The sequence below is a fragment of the Lepisma saccharinum genome, unplaced genomic scaffold (genome assembly GCF_977018435.1).
Source record: "Lepisma saccharinum unplaced genomic scaffold, izLepSacc3.1 HAP1_SCAFFOLD_476, whole genome shotgun sequence".
Classification (NCBI taxonomy): domain Eukaryota; kingdom Metazoa; phylum Arthropoda; class Insecta; order Zygentoma; family Lepismatidae; genus Lepisma; species Lepisma saccharinum.
In genome coordinates this window covers 153,099-179,524 of record NW_028143168.1, presented here as the reverse complement: position 1 = coordinate 179,524, position 26,426 = coordinate 153,099, and the positions used below count along the sequence as shown (strand labels likewise).

General features: G+C 40.2%; 1 protein-coding gene across 1 annotated transcript; it reads right to left on the bottom strand.

Moving 5' to 3' along the window:
- Positions 1-1,218: 1,218 nt before the first annotated feature.
- LOC145982938 (uncharacterized) lies at positions 1,219-23,260 on the bottom strand. The gene is made up of 3 exons (XM_083116235.1): positions 23,228-23,260; positions 3,404-3,696; positions 1,219-1,245 (listed from the first exon to the last, which is right to left on the bottom strand). The coding sequence occupies exons 2-3, from the start codon at positions 3,689-3,691 to the stop codon at positions 1,219-1,221; spliced, it is 315 nt and encodes a 104-aa protein (XP_082972361.1). The 5' UTR covers positions 3,692-3,696; positions 23,228-23,260.
- Between the last annotated feature and the right edge of the window lie 3,166 nt (positions 23,261-26,426).

Here is a 26,426-nt window from a genome sequence, read left to right as displayed (position 1 = left end):
CCTTTGGTGCGCGCAGTTCCTAGTTCGAGCCTTCTGTGATCCAGTATGGTGACAACAATTTGAAAAGAAGTAGAGGCTTCCTTATCTGCAATACCAGATAACAGCTGCGATGGGATTCGATGACCGACCTCCCGTCACCCAGCGAAAGAGCCGATTTGATAGGCCTTGGCTCTTACGAGGGATGTTGCGTCACAGAGTTTAAATTAAAAAATAATAAAATCAGCGTATTTTCACAATTGGAATATTAATGAAACTTTCAGACCGAAGCGACACGTTTTCTGAAGGTTCGTTTCCAAGTAACGCGTGTCGCTTCGGTCTGAAACCTCCCTAATGAATGGTGCTTCCCATTGTGGTGTATTACAAATTCTGGCAGAAGTTCAAAAGTTAATGCAGAATATGTGTGTGTTAATATTAATAATGATCCTATTATTATAAAATGTAATCATAGAGCCAGTGAAAAGTTTTTAAAAATTGGTATAATTAACGATTCAGAAACATGTAATGACTCATACACCAAGTGGAAGGCAAACGATGCAAGATTATGTTACGCCGCCGTAGTTGTGAAAACAGCCGGCAGAGGTGCCACTGCCACGGGTGGAGTCATGACGGTGAACCAGATGGAGAAAGCGTTTAGCCTGCTTCAGTTCGCTCATACAGTCAGCTGGACTTGACCCCTTGCGATTTTTTCTTGTGGGGGTTGCGACACCGAATAATCGCTATCATTAGCACAGTCACTGGAGTGCCCAAGGGGGGGAGTTGGTGCAGGTCACTCATAACCCCCACCCTTTTGACCCAGCATTCCCGCAAAAAAAAAAAAAGAACGTCAAAAGCAGGAAGGGGTGGCAAAATGAAGGCTGACTACTAAAAATAAAGTATATATCCCCACCACCTTTCCAAAATTCTGGGCACGCCTAAGCACAGTCACATCTGATATGCTGGTGTGGGTAGAAATGGACTAAATGTTCACATTATGACATCCTGTGGACACACTGATCTCTTGAGGACAGTACAAAATATATTTCTGAGTGTTTGTCTTTCCCTTCGTGTATGATTGATTACATCAACTGAATCTGCTTAATTATATCAATTAAAAAAAACCAACGGAATTTATAATTACCCTACATTAATAGTCTTCTGCTTTGAGCGTCGCTACTGAGTTCTAAGCACGAATTCTGGGTAAGGCCCGGGCATTACACTGCATTTATTGCATCTATTTCATCACTCATTCTCATAGTCGCGATCAAGCTGGAAAACCCATGAGAAACAACCAATATTACAACTGAAAAAGCCTCACAGTTAGCAACACTGCAAAGCCATTCTTAACCCTTGATCACCGACCGAAACACCTCGCCGTATATTAGGTGAGGAACAAAACCACGTGGTTCCTCCATGCGGTCGCATTTTAAGAGTTTACATTGTGAGTTTTTCATCAGCAGACAACTGTGACCAAAAAACCGTTTCCTCTCCGATGATCCATCGCTCGGCTTCCAATTAACGATGCGGAACGACCGCCACAGTCACAACTGTTGACGTCGGAAACAACGATGCCTCCTGAGTCAGCAGTAAATCTCTTTTTTAAAAAGGATCGACCAGATCCTCTCATTGTGGTAGATTCCACTTCTACGGATAGCCTTCAAGGCAATACATCTGTTCGAAAGTAAAATCAGTCGACGAAAGAAAGTTTGCCCGGATAGCATAAGCGTTGGTACAGTGAGATTATTTCCGTAGCATCTCTGGCTGATCTGCAATTACAGCTCGGGAGCGAATCAAAACTCTCGAAGACTCCAATCAACAAACGAGCAGCTGACGTCATCTCAACGCAGCGCCTATCGCTAACCCTCTTACTCACTCTCTACGCTGTTATTAGGCTCGCTAGCTAGTTTCGCGCAGTCATGCAGCCTGGGAGCGAGTCATAACTCCCCAAACCTCCAATCAACAAGCGAGCAGCTGATGTCATCTCCACACAGCACCAATCGCTAACCCTTTTGCTCACGCTCTAAGCTGTTGGCAGGCTTGCTAGCTAGACTCGCGTAGTCTGCCGGAGATGTCGCGAAAATAATAGTTACGATACAGCTGCAAGATCAGTCTTGATAAGAAAGGATAAAGAACCAGAACATAGATCGAGTATCACTTATAGAGCGCATGAACCACAATACAACGTGCCATATTTCAGGTAAACTCACGCTCTGCCTTTGCAATGCAAACCAATCCCGGGAAAGGAACATAGGGCTGATGCGATCAACGCCAAGCTATGTAGCTTGCACAAGATGTGATTAGAGGCTGGGCATGTCCCACGGCCTTTGTACAGCTGAAAAATTCCTACTGGAGATTTCCGTGTAGAAGTCAGACGCACTACGTACTGGACCTTCGTGTCTGTAGCGAAACGAATGTGGCACCTTTTTGGTTTCGGAAATTTTCTTATTTGATTGATTGAGTTGGTGTTTTAAGTCCACTTTATGCACAGTAAGGCTAATCGGGATTGAACCTACAGTTTAAAGTGGGATCCGAACCACTATGTGCCTCCACCGTGTATCGAACCTGGGTCCCCTTGATTGCAAGGCGACGCTGCTACCAGTACGCCATCAGGGAGGCCAGGAAATTTTCTTATGATGTAGGTTAGAACCTGTTTTAAAAGTTACACAAAACTACAATTCTACTCTCTATGATTATAAGAGCGAAGTTAATGTAAACAAAACCAAGTAACTTTTGAGTAGTGTTGCCCACGAGACAAGACTTTGGCCTGTCTCGTCTCGTGGAGTCTCTTGGAAATGCTGTCTCGTCTCGAAAATATTAGTTTGTCTTATGGCACATGGTCAATCTCGTCTCGTCTCGAATTTTTAAAAGCCTGTCCCGTCTCGTCCCGTGGGCAACACTACTTTTGAGAATAGTTTCTCTAGCCTACTTAATGTATTATTTTAGACTTGAATATATTGGTAGTAGCTGTTACTTCAATACAGCAGCTTCGGTGAGTAGCATGGATGGCTTTATCTACAAACGTACTGATATATCCAATGGAATTTGTAAAAATCCACGGGTATTTGTTTGCACTGACTTTGTTATTGCAGCGTAAAGAGAATAGTGTGTCTTAGTTTTAATGATTATATATATTATTGCGGCCTGGACGTGGTGCTGATCACATCACCTTCACTTTGACCACGATCGAGTATGTGTGCGTCTTACTTTGCAATTCACAGTAGAGAACTTTGCCTTCTTACGCTCAGTAAATGAAGACATTTAGAAACTCTTAGATGTATGGCGTCACTAACTTCCTGAGGGACTGAAAAATATATTTCTCGAATTCCCCTGCCTTAAAACACCACAGAACTACGGCCAAGAAATAAAAATCTTGTGGCAATAAAACAATATCAAAAACAAAGGAACGAAAAAAGAAACCGACTCTTACCTTGGATCGCTCCCTGGACTTCATCCTAAGGAAATCTGGAACCTTGATGTTGAGCCTTCCTCTCTTCGTCTTCTCTTTCTCCTTCTCCTTCTCGCCTTTGTCTTCTTTCTCCTCCTTTTCCTCTTTCACTTCTTTGTCTTCCTCTTCGTTGCCCTTCTCCTCTTCAACGTCCTTCTTGTTCTCCTCGTTCAGCATCTTCTCCCTTTCTTCCTCTTCGATCTCTTTCTTGTCGTCACTCTTCTCCTCCGAATCTACGACTATCGATTCCACCTGCACCTCCTCGCTCATCCTGCCTGAGAACAACAAACAAAATTCATTAGTTTGAGTGCATTCGCATGTTACAATGTGTGTGCTACGCGTGTGTACAATGTGTGTGCTACGCGTGTGTGTGCAATGTGTAAATTTTTGGTTACTAAATAGAAGGTGCACAATGATATACACGACATAAGATAATTTTCTTCTTCAGGAAGAAAAGAAAAATATATCAAAACCTTCACCTTCAAACATGTTCCATAGCCCCGTAGCTCTGTGGTGCCCTCTTCACTGAATTCGACGCCCTACTCTTGTTTGAGAAAAATGTTATTCCCTTAGTTTATACTTTCTTTAATATTCGTGTATATAAAAGTGTTCGACCCCGTAAGGTCCATGCATTGCAGAAATAATATCAAATACGTATCTCACGAATTCGACCTTTCGGATTTTCAAAACACTCCGGCACACACTTTTAGTCATCATTCATTTGAATTGAATTGATGTTTTAAGTCAATTTTATGCACAGATAGGTCAATCGGGACTGGGACCTACAGTTTAAAGTGGGATCCGAACCACTGTGCAATATGCCTCCACCTCCACATTGAAAGTCAATGGCATCAAAACAATCGAGAAGTGCCCGTGGCTGTATATCACACCATCACCAACAAGACGTAGCTACATTGGAATAACTTTGAGTAGGGTTGCATCGAGGAAGAACATTTTTAGACTTGTATTTGCAAAGCAAACTTACAATAGCATCAGTAGCCAAGCGTAGTCTTACGAAGGCGGCAAGCGATATTTCAGTGCAACAAGACATGTAGTACAATGGCATGCCGAAAGGGGGGGGGGGGGGCATTCAAGGTTTAAAGCGTCATTGGCCCGTTCACTGAATTTGACAAAATATCATAATAAAGTGAACGTACTAAAAATAAATCATATGATCCGCAAACGTCACATTTACTTTCAAAATTCATGGTAAAGTTATTCATATGGTAGTAGACTTCTTACATATGCAAACTTTCCGCAAACGACTAAAGGTGTGTACGGAATTTCTTATTTATTTATTAGTACCCACATTAAACTGTAGGTCCAGTCCCGATTAGCCTTATTGTGCATAAAGTGGACTTAAAACACGAACTCAACAACAACAATAAAACTAAAAACATGTTCTTCTGTTCACAATGTGCACAATGTATACGATTTACTTCTGTGCTGTGTACAAATATCAGTATAGTTATTTTTCAGATAGCTTTATTTTCACCCCAAGTTCTATTCAAAAGCAGTCAATTTATTGAATGTAGTTGTAAAATTTGAGAAACAGCTCACTTGAATTACTGTGTAAATAATTTGCCAGTTGCAAACACTGGTAGCGGTCAACACTTCTGACGGAATTTGAGCTGGACCGAGCCGGACGCAGGGTGTAGACGAAGGTCCGTCGAATCTTCCCTCCCTCCCTGGGGAAACTCTTGACGAGGGTGCACACTATCTTGTTTACGTGTTCATGAAGACAAATATTCGTTACTAGTTTTTGCTGGCAATATATCCACAGATATATCCTTCTGCTTTCGGGTGAGCTCGGCTATTTTCGGAAGCTCAGGAAGCAGAGATTTTTGTAGAAGCGTTGTGGACGGGTTCCACCCGAGTTTCAAGCTTCGCCATGTGACTCCCTCGGGTGCGTTATTTTCCCGCAGAGCGGCCGCAAGCATTGAGCCTGGTGCTTGCTACAGAGCTGCTGAGGGAGTTTGGGGCCGTAATTTTTCGCGAAATCGAGTGCGATGGAAACTAAATAAGGGTAAAACATCAAGTACATTAAATGATATTCGAATAACGCAAGCAGTGCTTGCATTGCTAGTACAGTCAACGGCAACGATATGGTAGGCAAATTGTCCACCGCTATTTGCATTACTTCTTTATTCTACATCCTGTGTTGTTTTAAGGAATTAAACTATGTTGGTTCGAAGCAGGCATTGTTCTATGCTTATTGACGTCATTATTTCAATTCATTGTCATCACATTGTGTAATACAGACGGAATGAAAATGGTGGTGGACAATTCGCCTACTGTTTCTTTGTCCGTTGGGTGTACTATATCTTCGCCTCTGAAGCATTAATTTAATGGGGTGCAAACACCTTCACGAGGAGTCGTGACGCCAAGATATTATGTCCTCGGAAAATATGCAAACTATTGGCTGCCCAGTAATTTAAACATTCGACACTAGCGCCACTGTTTCCTGTCGGAGGTGCAAATATGGTAGTGGATAAAGTACTCTGTTCTAACGTTTACTCTCTTTACTCTTTCTCTTCTCGGGGCCATTGCCCCTGGCTAGTCGAAGCTACGCCCTCTTGAACTGTATTACTTGCTGGCCACGTCTTGAAAATGGCCCCAGTATATCTGGTGGTCTCTTCCATCTACCCTTTACGCAGGCAGACGCTTTTAATTAGTTCTTTCTGGGGTGGCGTCCCTAAGGAACCAGCCTCGTAATTGCCCCTCGCCTTCTTCGTTGTCTTTCCTTGTTGCTTTTAACAGAGACCAAGAAGAAAGCTTTAAGTGCTTCCTACATCTTCGTGGCGTTCAATTAATTAAGCTCTAGCGAGCTGGGCCGTGTTCATAGGAAAGAACCTGGTCTTGTTTCGGGGAGAAATAGCACCAGTGGAAATTTCATAACTTCAGAAATGTGTTTACAAGTGCTCTTTAACAACCAGCAGAATATCGTTGCGAATTTCCAAGGAATATATTCTTACTGGCTACAAGCAGCAGAATATTGCTGCAAATTTCCAAGCAGTAAGCAGAATATCGCTGCGAATTTCCAAGCAGTACATTCTTACTGGCTACAAACAGCAGAATATTGATGCGAATGTCCAAGGAAGGAATATATTCTTGGTGCCTACAAACAGCAGAATATTGCTGCAAATTTCCAAGCAGTACATTTTACTGGCTACAAACAGCAGAATATTGCTGCGAATGTCCAAGGAAGGAATATATTCTTGGTGGCTACAAACAGCAGAATATTGCTGCAAATTTCCAAGCCGTAAGCAGAATATCGCTGCGAATTTCCAAGCAGTACATTCTTACTGGCTACAAACAGCTAATGCAGAAACATTATGTATTCTTTCTAGCTACAAACAACAGAGTATCGCAATTGGTTTTCAAGCAGTATAGCAGAGTATCGCTGCGTATATCAAAGCATTATATTCTAATTGATTTATTGACTCGTTCTGAGTCTCGTCTCAATTTGTGAATGTAAAACGTGCTTTGTTATCGTCTTAGAATATAGTGTAAGCAGAGTGTGTGTCACTGCACAAACTCCCACAGCTTATAGAGATAATTAATTAATAATGTTTTCCAATTTAACGTCTCATTTAGACGCTACGAATCTTGAAATAAAACCCATGTTGTCTTAAACTTATGCAACCAAGCTCCACAGATTGACAGTTATCACCAGTGCATTGACTTCGCAATTATCATTTCTATAAACAACGAGTTAGCCACCCCACTTAGTTTACTTGAAATTTTTAAATACCACATATTCTTGTGTATCAAAGTCTGGAAGGAGACGCGAGTCTCTCTCAATAAGTCTCGATTTTACAGAGACTTGTCTTCTTTTTCATCTCGTCCCGAAGTACAAACTAAAGGTATGTGCCTGTGTGACGCTGTCTGCGTTAATTCAAAACAAAATGTCGCATTTAATCCTTTACGATTCTCTTACACCACAGATTCCAGACGTGGATTCCCTATAATTAGGATAGACGGAAGCAGTAGATTTCTGAGAGAAACCTTGCTGTTACCGCGACGTGACTTATACAGATTCGGATACCATTGGCAGCAAAGATTCTTCAATCCAGAAAATTAGTTCAATTGATTTCAGAAATGCAAACTCATTTCATTCATCTTCAAGCTCTTCTTGACCTAGATATGATTATAAAAACACAGAGCGGAGTACTCTTAAAATTCATGTCAAGATTGGATCATCAGTATAGTTGAAAAGGAAGCAGGTTGACTGGTTCAAAATTGCCCCTGTGAAGCTCTGGCAGCATTGTAAATACCAACGGAACTGCAACTAGTTTAATGCACACTTGAAAGGAACAGCCGAATGTGTTTTTTATGTTTCACGTATCTGTTCAGCACGTTCGCCTGTAATACTGGAGCGCATCTATTGGTTCAATGATGAATGAGTTTTGTAAGTGTTTACAGACCACATAAGCATTCAGTTAATATCTACTCTTCAGGTACTACTGCTTGCAGACCTCCGTGGCTGAGAGGTTGGCAGAGCACGCGACGGCACCAGTGGTCTCGGGTTCGAATCCTGATCTGAGCATGGGCGTCCATTTCATCGTATCACTTATGTTTATCGTCGCGATTAGCCACAATTGGCAGAAAAGTGACGTAAAATAACTTAATCCAATCAATCAATTTTCCTGCTTTATTTTTAGGAATGGAACCGAGAACGAGACAAGACAATTGTAAACTCGAGACGAGACAAACTTAGTTTCTTACAAGTCCACTTTATGCTAAGACAGGCTAACTGGGACTGGACCTACAGTTTAAAGTGGAATGCGACCCACTGTGCAACGTGCCTCCACCGGAGATCGAACCTGGGATTCCTTGATGAAACCTGGGATGAAACCGGCCCAGGGTTCGATTCTCGGTGGGACCCGGCAAAATGACTGGGTACCACTGAAACGCATCAAGGTATCTAAATATTCTGTGTGGTTCAATGGTGAAATTATTAGGAAAATAAAATTAAATCATTACAAAAAGTGGAAAAAAAGGTGATTACAACGCAGAGTAACATGAAGGGAAATACAAGAATCTTAGGAAAGAAATAAAAAAGGGTAACAGCAGCGTACAAAATATACATCCGTGAGACGGAGGAAATCATAAGGATAGATGTAAATAATGTACCGAATTATATTACAAATAAAAAGAGGAATTCGAGTAGCAATACTTTTAAATACAACAATGAAATCTTACACAATGGGCACGATATTGTAAATGGATTTGCTACCTATTTTCTATCAGTGTACAAAGATGCTTCACAGTACTCTTATAGTTGAATCGGATAAGTGCGAAACCGGAGTGCTTTCCCAACTCGATATATCGGGCATCGAACTGAATGAGATCGAGGAAGCAATTAAAACGTTGAAACCCAAAAAAGCAGCGGGGATGGCCAACATTCCTTCCTATGTGGTCAAGGGGTGCGCTGAACCGCTAATAAAACCGTTGAGTATAATATTCAATAACATTTTGGAACATCGCAACTTCCCATCAAAATGGAAAATAACTGAAGTTAATCCCATCCCAAAAAAGACAAATGTAAATAACATTAATTGCCAGTGTCAATTCTACCAGCTTTTTGCAAAGTGTTTGAACAAATACTGTACGAGAGGATAATGGCCAACGTACGACCGGCTATATCTGCCATGCAACATGGTTTTATATCGCGGAGGTCGACAATCACAAACCTTGCCGAATTTACACATTTTGTACCTTATGAATTAGACGAAAGGAGACGAAAGGAGGTGTATTCTATGCTGACCTGGCCAAGGCGTTCGATTCGGTTAATCATGATATTTTACTTCAGAAGCTATCATATTTTAATATTTCTAAAAACGTAATTATGCTGATAAAATCTTACCTAATGGACCGAAAGAAAATTGTCAATTATAGAGTATGCATATCTCGGGAATACCCTATGCCTTCTGGGGTGCCGCAGGGCTCCAATTTGGGCCCACTCCCACACCTTTTCTTACTCTTTATTAACGACCTCACGAAAATTATTACGAAATCGCGTTGCCTTATATTTGCTGACGATGTAAAAAAATATTTACAACAATTTGCTCTGAGGAAGACAGCCTTGACTTGCAGGCAGACGTAAATACATTACTGCAATGGGAGCGAAAATAATAGACTTTCTTTTAATATTGATAAATGTTAGGTAATGTCTATAACAAACGCTCAAACAATAAGAACCTTCCAATATCAGATGGGAGGAGAACAAATAACTAGGGTCAGAAAATTCAAGGATCTTGGTGTCACATATGACGCAAATCTATGCTTTAAAGACCATATGCATCATATCGTTAAACAAGCGTATAAGACATTAGGATTCATAAAAAGATGTGGGGGAGATCTGAAAAGTACATCAATATTAATAACTTTGTATGTCTCCCTAATACGCTCACTCGTAGAATATGCATCGGTAATATGGCAGTCTTTGTCCAAAAAACATATGAGGGAAGTAGAGACGATTCAGTCCAAATTCTTGAGGTATCTTGACAAAAAAGTCAAAGTGAACCCTAAATTCACTCCGTACTCTGAGTTTGTATCGCAGATTAACACTGGAAAAATTGAAGAAAGATTTAATCTAAATTTGATGATCACGCTATATAAAATTGAAAATAACAAAATAGACTCTATGCGGTTAGTATCTGCATTACAATATCGTGTACCTCAAATGAGAACCAGACCGAAACCCGGGTTGTTTCATGTACCAACCAACTATGTAAAGATATCTCCGATGTGAAGAATGGGTAAAAATTATAATGAAGTGGTAGCAAATGATCCGAGCGTTGATATAAACAATATATCACTTCAATCATTCAAATGAGCCCTACTGGCTCAGTGGAGAACGGAGTGAGGGGTTCGTCAATATAGTAACTAGTGAAACAATTTATGTTATGCACAAATATATGTAATGTACAAATATAATGCATGAATATATGTAATGCACACAATGTATGTATGCCTAAATGGAACAATGTTCTGTGGCATCATTTGTTTAATAAATAAATAAATAAACTTTTATAAAACGGGGGGGAAAAAATCGGCGTTGACCAACCATCGTGAGGACAATTTGGGAGCTACTTGAATAGAAAAAGTTTGCAGAATCAAGTCTCGAGAGCCATAAAACAGCGGCGATGGGACTCGCTGTTGCGCCATGGAGTTTCGTTTTTTAGTGCGAAAAAGGTCTTACATTTCTGCATCCATAAGCTACATCAAGTCTTTATTTACTAATAGACGCAACCTTACGGTAAATACTTTTTAGAAGTCAGTACACAAATCGTCGAATCAGAACTACAGGAACTCCAAAAAATTCTGTTTTCAGTTTTGTTTGTCTGAAGAACTCTACTTGGATTCAGATCTATATATCTCCACTTCTGGTCCTTAGCAGTAAGGTGTAGCTACGTATCTCTAATTAACTGTTTCTTCTGCTGTAAATTTGATTAATTGGGAGTTATGTCCTCTCTCCCCCTCTGGTTCTCACACGAAATTATATCGTTGCAATGCAGCTGAAAAATATTTTGATACATTTCTCTATATTTTGTCACAAGGATTACGTACAAGAAATTTGGTGTTGTGATGTTATGATTAAGGCTTGGCTGGACCTTTGGCCGACGACAGCGAAACTGTTTTTTTTTTAAAATTTCCTCACTTTCCAAAGTCGGAGAGAAATAAATGTGTTTAGAATTTCTTCCAGAGCATTCACTTGAATCTTCGCGTGGTTTGCTTTGCTGTTGTCTAGATATTCAGGCCGGCCCCTGTGGCGGAGTGGTTAGCACATCGCCCTACGACGCCAGGGTCCCGGGTTGAAATCCTGGCCTGGGCATGGATATTTGTGAGTGTCTATTCATCAATTTCATCATATCATCACTCATCCCAATTTTCGCAAATTAGCTAAAAGTGATAACAACTCGTTTGAACCAGTTTCCAATTCAAATACTTAGGAGTAATATTAACATGTGAAAATTATATTAAAGAGGAAATAAAAAGTAGGCTTAATTCAGGAAATGCATGTTACTTTTCTCTTCATAAATTTTTGTCTTCTCGTTTAATATCTAAGAAAATAAAAGTTAAAATATACAAAACAGTAATTTTGCCTGTAGTATTATATGGGTGTGAAACTTGGTCCCTTACATTGAAAGAGGAACATAAATTGAGAGTATTTGAAAATAAGATCCTTAGGAAAATATTTGGACCTAAAAGGGATGAGGAGACAGGTGAGTGGAGAAGGTTACATAATTTAGAACTACATAATTTGTATTCATGTCCAGATATTATTAGAATGATTAAATCAATAAGACTTAGGTGGGCAGGCCATGTGGCACGAATGGGAGAGGAAAGAGGAGTTTACAGGATTCTTGTTGGGTAACCTGATGGTAAGAGACCTGTAGGAAGACGAAGATGGAGGGACAACGTTGAGATAGACCTAAAGGAAATCGGTAGGGATGGACAAGAGTATATAGATCTTGCTCAAGATAGGGACAGATGGAAGGCCTGTGTTGCTGCAGACATGAACCTTCGGGTTTAAGAAGGCTAGAGAGTTAGTTAGTTAGTTAGTTAGTTAGTTAGTTAGCCAAAAGTGACACAAAAAGCGAAGTAAAATAAAGCAAATCAAATCACAAATCTAGATATTCGCAATGGTCTCGTGGTTACGTAACCCTATTAAATTGTAAATTATTTAGATTGTTTGTGAAGGAAGTCGAAGCTCACAAACAGCTGTGGTGAAACAAATAGATAACATTAGACCACAAGAACAACAGCCATCTTTTGAAAAAAGGAACAATTAATATCTTCATTCTGTGTGGTATAATCTTAATTGTTTTCATAATCGTAAGCTATTTTGCTCTTTACGAATTACCTCACATTCCAGTCACGACTGCAGTAATTGTCCTCTTGACGTTATTATCAGATCTCTAGAGCAAGACATCACGTGGAAAGCCCCTGAGAAGAGTCTCCTTGCAACGCTGTTACATATCGCAAAAGGGCAATCAAAGCTTTCATCGAGTTAGAGGAACAAGACACGAACAAAACACATACGTTTCGCTCACGTAATAATATCACACGACATAAATCCTACGTTTATTGACGTGCGTGTTAACGTTTTTGTAATTGGAATACATAAAGGGCAGTTTACACATGCATCGGGTTGGTACGCTCGTGTGCGATATGTAGGGTGTAACGCGCTTGTGTTTAATTAGTTGCAATCGGCAAGGTCAGTTAGCACGCAGTATGTGTTACGGAAGTTTACAATTTATGAGTTCATTCCGGATTTTACGAATGTCCACTTTACGTAATAACACGAGGCAATGGAGCTTCTCAAACTAAGTTCCGGTTACCCTCTGTGCGTGTTGCAGATTTTGGTCCAAATTTGAAGCACATACGCACGTGCATATACATATAGCCGGTAGAACTTACTTTATTCGATGCTTTCAAAATCAATAACATTACAGGATGCGGAATCATTGAAAACTGGTGGGGGGAGAGAGTTCTTTATCTACAAACCCCCTCCCCCACAAACATATGTGTAAATTATAAGATACATATTTGGAATATTATTAAAAGTAAAAATAAATTACTCAATTAAAAATATATTATTATTGTTATTACTATTATTATTAATTAATTCCTTTATTAACTGGTAAAGATGTTAATAAATTATGAAATAGTTCAAGTGGTTTTATTATGTGTAAGTTCTTGTTTAGTTTGTGCTTTATCGTAACACATATCAATTAGATTTCACAGTTATTATTGTTTTGCATTCATGTTTTCCTTTTATTGTGCGTATTGATGTAGATTTGTTAATGAACTCTTTGAGAGAGAGAAAGCATTCAATACTCACAACTACACCAATGTGTGTGTGTTTTCGATATTATTCTTAGTAAAATATATATTTGAAATTAAAAGTAATTGCTTATCTTTTGTTTGTCATAACAAGAACTCTCCCCCAGGAAATTTTTGTTGGGGGGATTTTTGAGGCCAAGATTGTTGGTGGGGGAAATCCCCCCCCGTCCCCCCAGGAATTTGCACCCTGAATAACATCAATCCAGCAATATAGATCCACCAACTCATCTGAAGCCCTAGCACGGGAGCAGTGGCGCTAGTGTCGCTAGTTAAAGCTACGGGGAAGCCTGTAGTTCGCATATTTTCCGAGGTTTCAGAAAGCTTGGTGGATCTATACTCTAGAACCACTCTTTGTCTCACTCATAGCCTCGGCCAACATACGTGGACATTACAAACACTTGTATTACAGGATGTAAACTATTTACCTGTATGTTGTTATATTTCTCACGTATGGATAAAGTCTACTATTTAGTTATGTATAAATATTTAGAAGTACATAGATATTTATGAAAGAGCCACGGTGGTTCTGTCGCGATGGTGTCTGACTGCTATGCGGGAAATCTGGGTTCGATTCCCGACGTGGGTATTTTTCAGATGTGTCTGCATAGAGCTCTGGGGTTCACCCAACCTAAAATAAAATGGGTGTTTGGAGGTAACGGCGGTTGGAGGGCGGTGCTGGTCATATCACCTCCACTAACGTCCAAAGTTATGTATATGTGAGGCCCTACCTCCAGATTTTTCCATATGCGTTCACGGTAGGTTTCATTGTGCAGGGGGTAGCTTTACCTTATATGGAAGGCGTGGATAGTTGGCCCTCTTAATACCGCATTTGTACATGTGTACATAACACGATCAGCTGTTATGTTACAAAGAGCACAGGAAGTAAGTCGAGAACTAACTCGAAATCAAACCTAAAGATGCTTCGATATCAAGAATCCAGATTCGCCTGTATAACTCGATTGATTGATTTGTTGTTTTAAGTCCACTTTATGCACAGAAAGGCTAATAGGGACTGCACCTACAGTTGAAAGTGGGATCCGAACCACTATGTGCCTCCATCGTCGCCTTTACAACTCGAGACGCCTTTGTGATCTTCAATGAAAGGAGATCCCGTTAGCAGTATCCTACTCATACTATGTTGGTGAATTAGTATTAATTCGAGCCTTTTCAATGATATAATTCAGACATGGGGGGAGGGGGTTGTCAGTGTTTCCAACTCAAAGTTCTGCAGAGCTCTCCCTCACAGCGGATATCCTCGCAATACAACATTTTTTTGTGTGATGCAGGTGGCAGCGTATCACCTTTTCACAACCTACTTCTGCCTGCGACTGTATCAGGAGGAGCAATAAAATAATAACAATGCACATTTCTTGCAAACCCTCTGCTGTTTTCGTTTACTTCTTATCACACTCTCAGTGGCGTGCCCAAAGAGGGTTGGTGGGGGTTACAACCCCCCTTTTGGTCCAGTATTTCTAAAAACAAAAAAGAACGTCAAAGGCTGGAAAAATATGGCAAAATGAGGACTGGTTACTTAAAAAATGTACACATAACCCCTCCCTTTCGAAAATCCTGGGCACGCCACTGCACACACTAACATCCGTCTATTGTAAGACTGAAGACCGTATAAGCAAAACCATGTGACTTGCGATACTCGCCCATTAGTTACATGTTAATTCAGCTCGTTCATAAATAGGCGCAGCGATTAAACTCATAACGCGAGGGTACCACAATTCACTACAGTAGTTTAGTGGAGTGGTATACCCATTTCTGCGCAAGAACCGTCATCAGAATCAGCCAATGGGATTTCGTTCTTACAGTTTGTGGAGAATAGATGCGCTAATCAATTCTTTTCAACGATGCTGTACGGTGTGATAAGAATTTATCAGCACTTCTTTTATCATCTCCGTATGTCCTGTTTTCTCTTCGTTTCTTGTTTTCGCCGTGTCATGCTTTTTCACTGTCAAGGTTCCAAACGCCACCTGGTGTAAGGGGGCGGAGGCTCCGTGGGAAAAGTGAGGGCTGTCGACCTGCAAAAAGGGGAGGGAAAGGGGGTCTCTAATGACCGGAAGAGCTGGTGGTACACAGCACCTGTTTCCGAAAAGCCAAGCTTCCCTTTCAATGGTTTGCTGCTTGCAGAGAACGCCCCATAAAACATCTCGGACAGGAAGGTTTAATAAAAAAAACTTCGGGGCAATTTCGATTTCCGGTCGCGTACATCTTTTGCGCAGAGGAGTAGTTCAAAGTCAAGTGGTCATAGGCGCATCGAAGGGGGAAGGGGATTATGGGATCAGAATCCCCATTGGACATATTTCATTTTGTAGAAAATAGGTCGCTCCACTTTCAACTAACTTTAAAACTGAACGCTTTTGTAAAATTTCTGGATGCGCCCTTGCAAATGATCCGTGTTTCGGAGCAAGCATTGACAAATATCAACGTCACCAAATTCAGCTTTTGTTATGTTATGCATAAATAACCAGGATTCAATTGCCGATGGGAGTGGGGGATATCAGGTGAGAGCTGAGAATGTCCCTCAATAGATCGGCTCAGGAGCTTACTCGGCCCGTCGGGGGGTAAAGGCGGCAGGAGCATGGTACTGATTACATAAACTCCACTCTGGCAGAGATCGACAATTGTTACACCAACAAGGATTCAAGATAAATGGCTGATCGATGGAAGAAGCTATGTTTTTTTAATTTTATTTCGTAAAGATGTTTGTTTAAATTCTCTTAACGTTCTGCCGACCTCCGAGGTGGGGTGGTTAGCACAGCGCGCTGCGACGCCAGGGATCCCGGGTTCGAATCTCGGCCAGGGCATGGATGTTCTTTATGAGTGTCCCTTCATCAATTTCACCATATCAGCACTCATCCTCACCGTTGCGGTTAGCCAAAAGTAGCAGAATAGCGGCCCTAAATAACAAAAATTAATCAATCAAATTTTAAGGTTTCTACCAGTTTCTCTCCATCCATATCTTTGTTCCTGATTGTTGTTCTTCTATAAATTATTCTGATTTTTTCATGCAGTTTTTTGAGTGGCCAGGAAAGGTGTACTAAGACCAGCTCAGGGTGGACCCCCTCTCTCCCTTTGACGACGCCTCTGGAATGCACTCACTGTAACATACATCACGATTATACACTGTACGTACACTGGGGATTTTCAGGCACATCCTCAGGTGAAAATAGCTCTAAAAGAAACACCACTCCAGTTGCCAAAGCAGTGGCCGATCTCCGAAACCGGCTTCCCTCTCCACCATTAAAATTGATGAAGCTTGACCGGGCAGGAAGTTCCCACCTCGAGAGTGACATTTCTCTCCCCTCCTCGGGATAATTCCTTATTGTTTTTACCCTGGCATTTTCTGTCTGGGCGCTGCGGAAAAACTAATTGGTTTAATTGAAACGCATGAGGCTGGTGGGCCCACACGTCCGTCACAATTTGGACTTGGATGGATTCGCCGATTTCCCTGCATTATCCCATTAGCAGGAGTCAACCGCGTCCTCTTCCTGGGATTCCCCAGAGGCATAAGTCGAAGGGAGGAGACGCCGGAGTCAATCTGCATGGATCATTCCCTGGGAGGATGCTGAGGAATTATTCAGGATAATCTCTCCCGCAGAGGTATCCATGCTCTTGGATGATGAGTCGCGGAATATCGAGGTTGCCAACTTCGTGCTAATTTCTTGATTATGCATTAGCAGGTAACACTATGGTTTAGTCCAATGGCTCAAAGTGAACCTTACACCCTCCCGCCCTTGTGTGGGTGGTGAAGTTGCCGACGGAGGTGCCAGGATACGAGAGGTTGTTGGGAACGTCCTAGGGTTGAATTCTTCCTGCCGATTTTATATTATTAATTTTGCGGAACTGCAGTCCAAAAATAATAAAATGTTTAAGGTGATCTACGTGTAATTATTGATAACAACTCGTTTGAAACAGTTTCCAAATTCAAGTACTTTAGGAGTAATACTAACAAATGAAAATGATATTAAAGAGGAAATAAAAAGTAGGCTTAATCCAGGAAATGCACGTTACTTTTCTCTTCATAAACTTTTGTCTTCTCGTTTAATGTCTAAGAAACTAAAAGTTAAAATATACAAAACAGTAATTTTGCCTGTAATATTATATGGATGCGAAGCTTGGTCCCTTACATTGAAAGAGGAACATAAATTGAGAGTATTTGAAAATAAGATCCTTAGGAAAATATTTGGACCTAAAAGGGATGAGGAGACGGTGAGTGGAGAAGGTTACATAATTTAGAACTACATAATTTGTATTCATGTCCAGATATTATTAGAATGATTAAATCAAGAAGACTTAGGTGGGCAGGCCATGTGGCACGAATGGAAAAGGAAAGAAGAGTTTACAGGATTCTTGGTGGGAAACTTGATGGTAAGAGACCAGTAGGAAGACAAAGACGAAGATGGAGGGATAATGTTGAGATGGACCTAAAGTAAATTGGTAGGGATGGAAAAGAGCATATAGATCTTGGTCAGGATAGGAACAGGTGGAAGGTCTGTGTTGCTGCAGCCATGAACCTTCGGGTTCAAGGAAGCTAGTGAGTTAGTTAGTTAGTTAGTTTAAGGTGATCATTCTTTTTCCATAATGCCCAAACACTGTGAGACTCACACGTGTATTGACTATTAACAAATAAAAAAACTACAACCTGTCTTTGGAATCTATGGAGCAAGGATGTGCATGAAGGTAGAGAACTGCAGAAAGCGAAGTGGGCGGAGCGAAGAAGCACTCACTTCCCCTCCTCTCACGTGTTCTTTGGTCGAGCCCTCTCGAGTCACTCCTTGCGCGGAGACTTCTTCTCGTTCGCTTGCTCCATGTTTAAAGTTGGTTGGTTGATTTGGTGTTTTAAGTCCACTTTATGCACAGTATGGCTAATCGGGACTGGACCTACAGTTTAAAGTGGGATCCGAGCCACTATGTGTCTCCACCGGGTATCGAACCCGGGACCCCTTGATTACAAGGCGACTGCGCTACCACTGCGCCATCGGGGAGGCCCCTCCATGTATAAAGAAACGATGTCCTAAATGTACACTGAAATGCTTAGACAATTATTTATTATACACAACTAGCTGATTACCCGGCGTTGCCAGGGTATTTATTTATTTGACAGGAAACTAGTGTAAAATGTAAATAATTTTAAATGCGATCGTGAATGTCACCAATTAGCTTAGCGACTCTGAAATCTATGGATTCGACACTAATCTAGGTCATTTGTGGCATTTTATTTTTCACTCCTCTCTCACCCCAAATGTCGATAGTTGATGAACTTGAAGTTGAACCGCACTAGGAGTGTCACGAAAACTATGGATTCCACACTAATATCGGTCGTTTTCGCAACACAGCTTAAATGTTAGACAACCCGAGAAACACTATCGTTGTGCGGATTGCATAGAGTTCACGGGTGTAAGTTTGTGCGGAATTTAATATCTGTGGTTTTCGATTATTGTTACATGTCACCCCTAGGGGGTGCCAGGGGTGTCTTACCCCCAAAGTATTATTTCCAGATTGCAAGTGATAAGTGTACCATGTTTGGTTGAAATTGCTCCAGGCGTTCGAGAGTTAAGCCGGAACAAATAAACATACACACCCACACACATACATCGAATTTTATATACAGAGAGAGATTACTGTTTGGCTGCCTTAGCCGAGACTATGGACGGAAGTGCGCATGCGCCAACCGGACGTGTTCAGTGGCTAAATAGGGGTGACCGTACTTTGGGCAGGAAGCTGTTTCCTTGAAAATCGTCTGCTATGGAAACAACAATGAAGTTTCAGCGCAGTAACATCGCCGCCAAGATACAGAGAGAGATGTTTACGAATTATGTAAGAGTTCAGAACGAAATTAAAACCATGCATATACTCTATCAGCAAACAGAACATATCAGGACAGTATTCAAAACGTCACTTGTAAACCAGTAGCTTTATTTCAGATAATTCAATTAAATTGATCTCCTTAGTAAATATTTTAATTAGCACAAATGTACACAGCACTAATCAGGATAGTATTCACTAATAACAGTATTATTGTATATAGTATTATAAATATAAATGTAGTAACTGAATGGTTTGTGACATTTTCTACTATAACGAGGGTGTTTTGTAGAATGTGCAACAGGGGGCCAAAACGTCCCAATTTTCTTCATTCTTCAACTTCGAAACGGTTTCTTGCGAATTGTAAGAGCCATCACACACACAACACAAAAGCGGTAATAAATACAACAAGCGAAATACCACAGGGTAGTTTTGGGGAGTGCATCTCCCTGTTTCTCCTCTCGCGTTTGGAATCGTCCTTTCCAGGTAGTTTCGTCTTCCTTGGCCGGACTGTACTAAATGTCGATCTCCATAGCGGAGTGGTTATCAAAGCGCGCTACGACGCCAGGAGTCCAGGGTTGGAATCCCGGCCTGAACATGGGTATTCTTTGCGAGTGTTCCTTCATCAATTTCATCATATCATCACTCTTCGCGATTAGCCAAAATCGGCAGAAAAGCGAAGTAAAATAAACCAAAGCATTAATTGATTGATTGATTGAGTTGGTGTTTTAAATCCACTTTATGCACAGTAAGGCTAATTGGGACTGGACCTACAGTTTAAAGTGGGATCCCAACCACTATGGGCCTCCACCCGGTATCGAATTCGGGACCCATTGATTACAATGCGACGACACTACCACTGCGCCATCGGGGAAGCCATATCAATCATTGAATCAACAATTACTTAGGTATACGTAAAAGGGTAAAGTTACTACCTGCACATTGCAAAATGCGGTGAAGGCATACGAGGGATATGGAGGAAAATGCCCCAAACACCACCATCTCCCCCACGGGTGCTCCGAGATACATTGTTCTAGAGACTGGGCGCTCTGCACGCAGGACACTGAAAATTTCTCACCAGAAATCCACCACCCCTGGAATCTAACCCGGGTTTTCCTCGTGGCAGTCGGACACAATACAGGGTTTTTGTATATAAAGAAGAACCTCAAAACGGCAGTTATGCCTGTCATTCTGTTTCCAATAGTCTCAATCAATTTGACTTCATTCTCTACTTTGTTATTCAGGACGTACAAAAAAAACAAAAAAAAAACAAGTCTAACCCAGGACTCGAACCTGGGACTCTTGGATACTTGCTAACCATTCCGCCACTGAGGTCGACATGTGGACCACCACATCTCCTGTATACAATTAATGCAACGAGTTATCGATTTCCAATCTTTTCTTTTAGGTTCCTGAACTGACTGGAAATGGTAAAGATATAATGTCCTCGAGGTTCAATAGAAGGACTGCGTGGTCTAAGATGTCTGGCAACAACACGTAAATAAATAAAGCAGAATCATAACATTAGTATTGTTAAAACAAACATGTTTGAATGTTAAGGAGCTTTCAGACCGAACCGACACGTTGAAGAGAATCCTCAGTAATCAATGCAACTTTCCAACCAAAAGCACGCGACAAGCTGCACGTGTTGTTGCTCGGACTGCGCCGTTTTCTCAATGGCGTGCGTCGTGTCGGCTCGGTCTGTTGTACGCGTATGGGCGACGAATGATTGCTTATCGACTGAAAGGTTGACATTTCAGTGCGAACCCCTCTCCCTCCTGTCGTGCTTCGCTTCTCGCATGTCGTATCGGTCTGAAAGCTCCCTAAATGTTATGTCTAAGATAACAAAAGTGGTAGGAAAATAATTACGGATGGCACGTTAAGATTGTTCATGCTATTTGCTGGTTATTCCGAAATTTGTTGAGCGAACGCTACGTATTTTGCAAAACAATACAACATGAATATTTCAGTGGATAAACCCGACCGGAAGTAGGGGGGGGGGCTCGCATTTTAAGACCTAAAAATGTACAATAACTATACTCTTGAGTCTGTATGGTACACAACATGATAACGTTTTACGGAAATTCCTTCACAGTCACTGCTACCAGAGCGTGGAACGATCTCCTTAATGACAGAAACTATTCCTCTCTCGACCAATCCAAATAAAAAATAAGACATCTTCTGGAGTCGACTTACCAGTACTGAAAGCAGGGAAATAAAATAAAATGAAACCTTTTATGTAAACTTGTAAGACCAACATCCACTGACTTTTCTGTAATTTGAGTATCTTTATTATGTGTGTGTTTATGTTTAACGTGTATGTATTTACTTTTCTTGCAGTGTACGTACCGTATATGTATTTTCTGTGTTTACTCTTTTGTGTGTTTTTATTTTCTTTGGTTTTTAAGGTTTTTGGTTTTTATATAGCCTAAGTATTTCGCAGAGCTATTATAATCAATTTATAAAATGTAAAGTAGAGATGCTTAAGTGGTAGAAAAGGCTTGTGCCTTAATTTCGCCATCCAAAGCAAGAAATAAATAAATAAACATGAAAAATAAACATGAAGCAGGACAACACACAACCCCACAGAGAACTATGGACCCAGGCGCCACCGCCTTGTTAGCCGCCAACGAATCGCATACAATGAACATTTGATGTCTTGATAGTAGAAATACATGAACAAAAATTACATATGTCGTGATATATTCGTTCATGTGTGTAGTTCCTGAACTGTGCATTTACACACGTTCATACATCTCTCCGCCATTTCTAAATTGGTTATCGCACTGTCGCCTTTGGTGCAAACGGTCCCCGATTCGATCATCATTGGAAGTTCCGAAATTTTTTGGTGTTCACCCAGCATAGTGAGGAGAGTTGAAGAGCAACTTTAAACCAATAGTAACGGACTCCGGTCTGAACAGCAAGATGGGAATCGACGTACTGGCCACGGGTAACCCAATGAAAGCCTACCTGGTAGGACTTTGCCTACGAAGGGTCGCTGAGCCATGTAGTTTGATTAATTTAAGCTAACTGTATTCATAGTCTGTAAAAATCGTGCATTAAATTGTACGCACACAAATATCTTTTTCACACTAGCAGGCACGTATCTACAAATAAATTTCGGGAAAGGTCCAAACCAAGTGTCTCATATTATTATAATAGTAATTATTATTATTATTATTTAAATTAAAATTTCAATTATATTAAATTATTTATAATTCATAATAGTATTAATTAAAATATTCAAATTAATTAATTATATTCTATTACATGAATACGTAAAACGAAGGTATAAGGATAGTGATATAACAGCAACCTATTCATTATCTAGCTAACGTACAGCTAATGTCGGCAAAATTTATATAAAAACAACAGCTGCCTATGCAAGGAAATTAATGTCAGATAGATAAAGAATTGAATATTTATTGAATATCAAAAAAGGATGTTAGATAAAGTTGACGAAAAATAAAGTACCTGATTATATTTTATGCATATTATTATAAACAAGAATAGATCTTGCATGCATCTTCTTTGGTAGTGTCTTTCAAAGTCGTATGATCCCAATATAATCCTTGCCTTCCAATTAGTTCGGCGGAAATAAATTACCCTTGATTGAACAAGCATATTTGCATTACTTAATTTTAGTTATTATAATATTTCATTATTTAATTTTAGTTTTTAATAAAGTCTTTCGGGGTGTCCGGACCCCCCCCCTAAATTCGCCCTCGCTTCCGAATCTTGCGTAATCAAGGGGTTTCGGGTTCAATACCCGCGGTGGATCCCGACTTTCCTCATCGTGTTGTTATCGGGTTATTGTAATTCGCAGTTTTACAGCACGAGAAACGCAATTGGAATTAAAATCACCTCGACATGCAAACTGGGCGAGGCGTCACGACGAAATTTCTCTTCAGTACCACCGAGACAGCACAAATATTTCACAGATGTAGCCCATCTAAAATGCCTATGAGTTGGCAACACTGACAGTGGATGAGCACGTGGCATTGTTCACAACCTCCATCTTCTTCTGCCTGAAAAATGAACCACACAACACTGAATCACCCTGTATATCCACACCAAGCACATCGCGGATAAAATCAAGGAACAACGTGTTGAAGAAGTAGGTAAGAGCGTCCCTACCTCTTGCTTCCAGACGCCGGATCGTTGGTTCGAGCACTACCACGGCGGGAACAACAGACAGGTCATTGTCCTTTAGCCTTGGCCTCAGTCAATACTCACTACACTGGCGCGACCTCTCGAACTATTTGCGAACTAAACCTCCCTCTACGCTCTGCGGCAGAAGCGTGGCTGGAAACTCTCGCACTCATCTCATTGCGTTGCCATGGCGACCGTCTCCGCGGCAACGAGATGGTCCGCTGGAAGCTGCGAGAGGGTAGGGAGCGAGGAGGGGAAATTGGCGCGTGGACAGTCTTGGCAACCCTGGGATCGTTTCACTAAGTGTGGATAGACAATTGTGAGGACGAATTTCGTATACAAAGCAAAAGGTTTGGAAAAATTAGAACTACACGCGAAATTGATTCAAGTACACTACCAAGGAAGAGACACTGGGTGTTTCGAACTTGAACACGGGGCAGCCAAATTGTGAGTGACGTAAACAGGGGTGTTTACACAGAATTTTCCCTCGGAGGGGAGGGGGTGTAAGTTAGTATTTAGGGAGATGTAATGGTATATTTTGAGCCAAAATGACCATTAATTTGGCCTTTGTGGAAAATTAGGGGGTGCTGCGTAGATATTCGAAAAATGGCGTTATGTGATATACCTTTGATCTTGGCACCGACGTTCCAAGGTTCGAGTCTAGGGCATGGGTGTTCCTTGTGAATGTCCCTTCATCAAATTCACCTAATCATCACTTATCCTCATCATCGCGACCAGCCAGAAGTGGAATAAAAGCGACGCTAAATTACAAGTAATGCTCGTTCGTAGGGATAATTTCCAACATCAGTTGGCAATACTGTTAGTGGAACTTCGACGTAGCTGGAAGCAGGAAAGCTTTTTCTCGTCTTGCTTCGGAATAGAAACCTTTTCGTCGAAAAGCCACGCGGAGAATGAATGAGAGAGAGAGAGAGAGCTTATTGTCAAATCGTTAATACAATCGTTTCCAACCTAGCGTTTAAATCTATCTATCTATCTCTCTCTCTCTCTCTCTCTCTGGAAGGAATGGGGGATGAATTTGATATATCACCTACAGGTACGTACCTAGAAATATGTTTCGGGGGGGGCGAACCAATCAAAATAATAATAATAATAATAATGTTTAAACAAAAATAATTATATTAAATTAATTAAAATACTATTAATTAAAATATTCAAATTAATTAATATATTTTTATTACATGAATAGGTAAAAGGACGATATAAGGATAGTGATGTAACAGCACGGATTCAGCTTACGTAGTTAAGTTCGGCAAAATTTGCCAAGTAAATTGATGTCGAATAGATAAAGGATTGAATATTTATTAAATATATAAAAAGATTGGTATATCCAGTTGACGAAAAGTAAATATCCTGGTGATATTTTATGAATGTTACATTGTAAGTAGTAGGCTAATAAATCTTGCATAAATCTACTTTGTCACTGTCATTCAAAATAGTATGAATACAATATAATTCTTGCCTTCCAATAAGTTTGGCGGAAATAAATAACTCTCAATTAAAGAACAAGTATGTTTTTATTATTTAATTTTAGTTATCTTATTATTTCATTTTTGTAATTAGTAAGTTTACCCCCCCCCCCCGACGCAACTAAATACGTCCTTGATCACAGAGTTCAAAACAAGTTGGTCAACTCTTCTAGTTTTTCTTGCATGCCTTGATGCATAACAATAAGAAAGGTTTCGAAGTTGATGTTTTTTTTTTTTCGGAACCTTAAAGGCGATGCTAATTATTTGCGTTTCTTATTTATCGCCGCTTTTCTGCCACTTTAATCGAGACTCTGAGAATGATTAGATGAAATTGACAAAGTGCCAGTCACAAAGAACACTCAGGTCGGGATTCGAACCATCGAACTTCGAAGGCGAGATCGACCACTTAAAAGCTCTGGGCCACCGAGCCGGTACAATGTTAATCGCAATACAGTACTACTTTGTTTCTACGTACTTTTAAAAGAAAAACAGTGTTTATATTTTTCATTTTGGGTAGTTTTGTACATATTGATAACTTTTTCAGTATTTTTTTTTTTTTTTGCTGCTGCTTCTTAGCGGTTGTTTCCTTCATTTAAAAAGATGTATTTGCTCCATCCCAAAAAGAGAGAGCACGCCTTTTCTTGGTATCTGTCACAAAGATAGCAGCAAAAAATACATTATTACCCGGGCTAGAAAAATACGCCTCATCTTATAAATTTTTGCACTGTTTATTGCTAGCCGAATTAATATCTGCAGCAATATGGTAGAGAATGTATTGCATAGTTATTCATGCTCTTACCAGTTGAGCACACGTTCTTTTAGTCAAAAGAACATGACTATTTAACTAAAACGCAATAAAAATGATCACATGAAGACTCGTAGCATTCACGTGATGCTTCTCAGGGTATTGGGTAATATATCTGTTCGTTCGTTGGTCAAATAAAAATCAAAGTCAAGTTTATACTAAGAGAAAATAAGTATATTTTTCTTCTCAGCAAAATAAATACTTATGTGCATTAAATCCATTTCACTCAAAGAAATAACAGCTTCTTACAATTAAACTTGACAACTCTTTAAAACTCAAAGCCCGAACTCAAAGTTAAGACAGAACACAATCGTAATTCCAATGGCAACGGCTCATACAAGATATGTACATATAGGTCCGTCACTATCCTGATATTATCAGTGTTAGGTTTAAATATTAAATACCACAAGAATAACAAAATGAATAACAGAGATTAAGATTAATAACTATAAACATTTTGTACAACGAGATAGGTAATTAGGAAAGAACAATAAACATTCGTACAACGAGAAAGGTAATTGATAGCAATAAATATTAGTGCACTGGGAAAGGACGTGTCAAGCCTTTTTCACGAAGGCCACTCCAGTGCAAGAATTAATAACTTTTATTCCAGTCTTGTATTAATTAATAAATTAAATGTTTTAACATATTTCATAGCTTAGATAATTATTTTTAGTTTTGTCTACCACTGATTATCAGAATCTAGTTCACCAGATGTAGAAAAAAAATAATAGTGATAGAAATGAAGAAGTATGGGAGTGATGTGGTAGCAGGGGTTAAAGTTAACAGATTTATTTTTGTATAGGACCTCCCCGATGGTGCAGTGGTAGCGTCGTCGCCTTGTAATCAAGGGGTCCCGGGTTCGATACCCGGTGGAGACTCTAATTGGCTC

Coding starts and splice junctions, on each gene's coding strand:
- LOC145982938 (XM_083116235.1), bottom strand. CDS start 3,691: ATGAGCGAGGAGGTGCAGGTGGAATCGATAGTCGTAGATTCGGAGGAG. Junction 1,246..3,403: donor AGTCCAGGGAGCGATCCAAG/GTAAGAGTCGGT, acceptor TGGGTTTTCCAG/CTTGATCGCGACTATGAGAA.